This window comes from Penaeus vannamei, chromosome 18 (assembly GCF_042767895.1).
Source record: "Penaeus vannamei isolate JL-2024 chromosome 18, ASM4276789v1, whole genome shotgun sequence".
NCBI classification, from domain to species: domain Eukaryota; kingdom Metazoa; phylum Arthropoda; class Malacostraca; order Decapoda; family Penaeidae; genus Penaeus; species Penaeus vannamei.
In genome coordinates this window covers 35796760-35799259 of record NC_091566.1, presented here as the reverse complement: position 1 = coordinate 35799259, position 2500 = coordinate 35796760, and the positions used below count along the sequence as shown (strand labels likewise).

The 2500-nt window shown below is 51.5% G+C and overlaps 1 protein-coding gene across 4 annotated transcripts in view; it reads right to left on the bottom strand.

Annotated features, from left to right (window-relative positions):
- The window catches only part of LOC113821669 (uncharacterized), a 29067-nt gene that overhangs the window by 7429 nt on the left and 19138 nt on the right, over positions 1 to 2500 (bottom strand). For all 4 annotated transcript variants that reach the window (XM_070133245.1, XM_070133246.1, XM_070133248.1 and 1 more), the window contains 2 exons: positions 2393 to 2500; positions 1745 to 2029 (listed from right to left, as the gene is read on the bottom strand). The exon at positions 2393 to 2500 is cut by the window's right edge and continues 45 nt beyond it. In XM_070133245.1, the coding sequence (XP_069989346.1) occupies positions 1745 to 2029; positions 2393 to 2500 (393 nt within the window). The remainder of the gene's footprint in view (positions 1 to 1744; positions 2030 to 2392) is intronic.

Below are 2500 nucleotides of genomic sequence, written 5' to 3'. Positions count from 1 at the left end.
GAAGGAGGGAGGGAAGTAAAGAGAGAGAGAGAAGGAGGGAGGAAGGGAAAGAGAGAGACAGAAGGAGGGAGGGAGGGAAAGAGAGAGAGAAGGAGGGAGGGAGGGAAAGAGAGAGAGAAGGAGGGAGGAAGGGAAAGAGAGAGAGAAGGAGGGAGGGAGGGAAAGAGAGAGAGAGAAGGAGGGAGGGAGGGAAAGAGAGAGAGAGAAGGGAGGGAGGGAGAGAGAGAGAGGAGGGAGGGAGGGAAAAAGAGAGAAAAGGAAGGAGAGAAAGAAAGAGAGAAGGAAGGAGGAAGGGAGATAAAGAGAGAAGGAAGGAGGAAGGGAAAGAGAGAAAGAGAGAAGAAGGGAGGAAGGGAAAGAGAGAGAGAGAAGGAGGGAGGGAGGGAAAGATCGAGAGAATGAGGGAGGGAGGGAAAGAGAGAGAGAGAGAGAAGGAGGGAGGGAGAGAAAGATCGAGAGAAGGAGGGAGGGAGGGAAAGAGAGAGAGAGAGAAGGAGGGAAAGAGAGAGAGAAGGAGGGAGGGAGGGAAAGAAAGAGAGAAGGAGGGAGGGAGGGAAAGAGAGAGAGGAGGGAGAGAGAGAAGGAAGGAGGGAGGGATAGAGAGAGAGAGGAGGGAGGGAGGGAAAGAGAGAGAAGGAGGAAGGAGAGAGGGAGGGAAAGAGAGAGAGAAGGAGGGAGGAAGGGAAAGAGAGAGAGAGAAGGAGGGAGGAAAGGAAAGAGAGAGAGAGAAGGAGGGAGGGGGGGAAAGAGAGAGAGGAGGAGGGAGGGAGGGAAAGAGAGAGAGAAGGAGGGAGGGAGGGAAAGAGAGAGAGAAGGAGGGTGTGAGGGAAAGAGAGAGAGAAGGAAGGAGGGAGGGATAGAGAGAGAAGGAGGGAGGGAGGGAGAGAGAGAGAGTAGGAGGGAGGAAGGGAAAAGAGAGAGAAGGAGGGAGGGAAGGAAAGAGAGAGGGAGAGAGAGAGAGAAAGAGGGAGGGAAGGAAAGAGAGAGAGAACGAGGGAGAGAGGGAAAGAGAGAGAAAAGGAAGGAGGGAGGGATAGAGAGAGAAAAGGAGGAGGGAGGGAAAGAGAGAGAGTAGGAGGGAGGGAGGGAAAGAGAGAGAGTAGGAGGGAGGAAGGGAAAGAGAGAGAGGAGGAGGGAGGAAGAGAAAGAGAGAGAGAGAAGGAAGGAAGGGAATGGGAGAGAGAAGGAAGGAGGGAGGGATAGAGAGAGAAGGAGGGAGGGAGGGAGGGAAAGAGAGAGAGTAGGAGGGAGGAAGGGAAAGAGAGAGAGAGAAGGAGGAAGAGAGAGAAGGAGGGAGGGAGGGAAAGAGAGAGAGAGAAGAAGGGAGGGAGGGAAAGAGAGAGAAGGAGGGAGGGAAGGAAAGAGAGAAAAGATGAGAGAGAGAGAGAGAGAGAGAGAGAGAGAAGATAGAGAATAGAGAAAGAAGGGGATAGATAGACAGATAAGTAAATAGAACGATAGAGATTAGAGAAAGAGAGAGAGAAGGGGAGTTACAGTTAGGCTACTTTTGAATTAAGTCGTTTCCTGCAAAAGCATATTCAGTTACGACAGTCGTACATTCCATCGCTTTTTACGAGAACAAATACTCATCAACTATGCACGGAAGAAAAAAAACAGTTCCTTTCGTGGTGATTTGAAAAAAAACACCCACAATCCTCCCCCCCCCCCAAAAAAAAAACAGTATCCACATCAGCGGCCACCAAAAGCACTACTCTCCCCTCGCAAGCCCCGTCCGCAGCCGCACCTGTCCGCACGCCGAGAGAACCATCGTCCTGGTGGCGTTGGTGGCGGCGTCCCTCCACACATGGCGTCCCATTGGGTGGAATCTCCGGGCGGTCCTCGCGGTGGCCAGGACCTCGCCGTCGCTGTCCAGGAGCTTCAGTTCGGTCCCGCTCGCTCCGTCGCCCACGATCTGACGTCCGTTTTGGGAGAGGAATACCGGCCGTGTTCCGCGAGTGAGCAGGAAGAAGCGGTCGTCGTAACCGGCTGGTCCGCTGTGCCGGAGCTCCACGTATGATGACCAGGGCACCTAAGCGAGGGAGATGGATTGAGTGGTTAATGGAATAGTATTTGTGTTTTCTAAGTCTTTTGTTAAAATGTCAGAGTGGGTATTGGTAGTTAAAGAGGGTTATGGGGTCTTGATGTGTTGAGGAATTGAAAGGATAAGCTGTAAATTCTACAAAATACCATATTGCGAACAGGTATACAGCATGGTCCGCATTACGCCATTTATGCAAGATATGAAAGCATGAACACCTGAAAACAACCCACGAGTAATTCTATTCTAAATACAGACATACGAGACCACATCCTATTGATAAATGATTTTAAAATACAGCATAGCAACATGAAAATACAGCACAACAGCATAAAATGTAGACCCAACACACACTTCGCAAAGCAGCTGCCGAGACGTGTGTCCGCAGCCGATGGACATGTCGAGAGCAACGTCCTTCCTGGCTTGGATGCCCAGCGACCTGCACGTCTTGTTGCCGTTCGA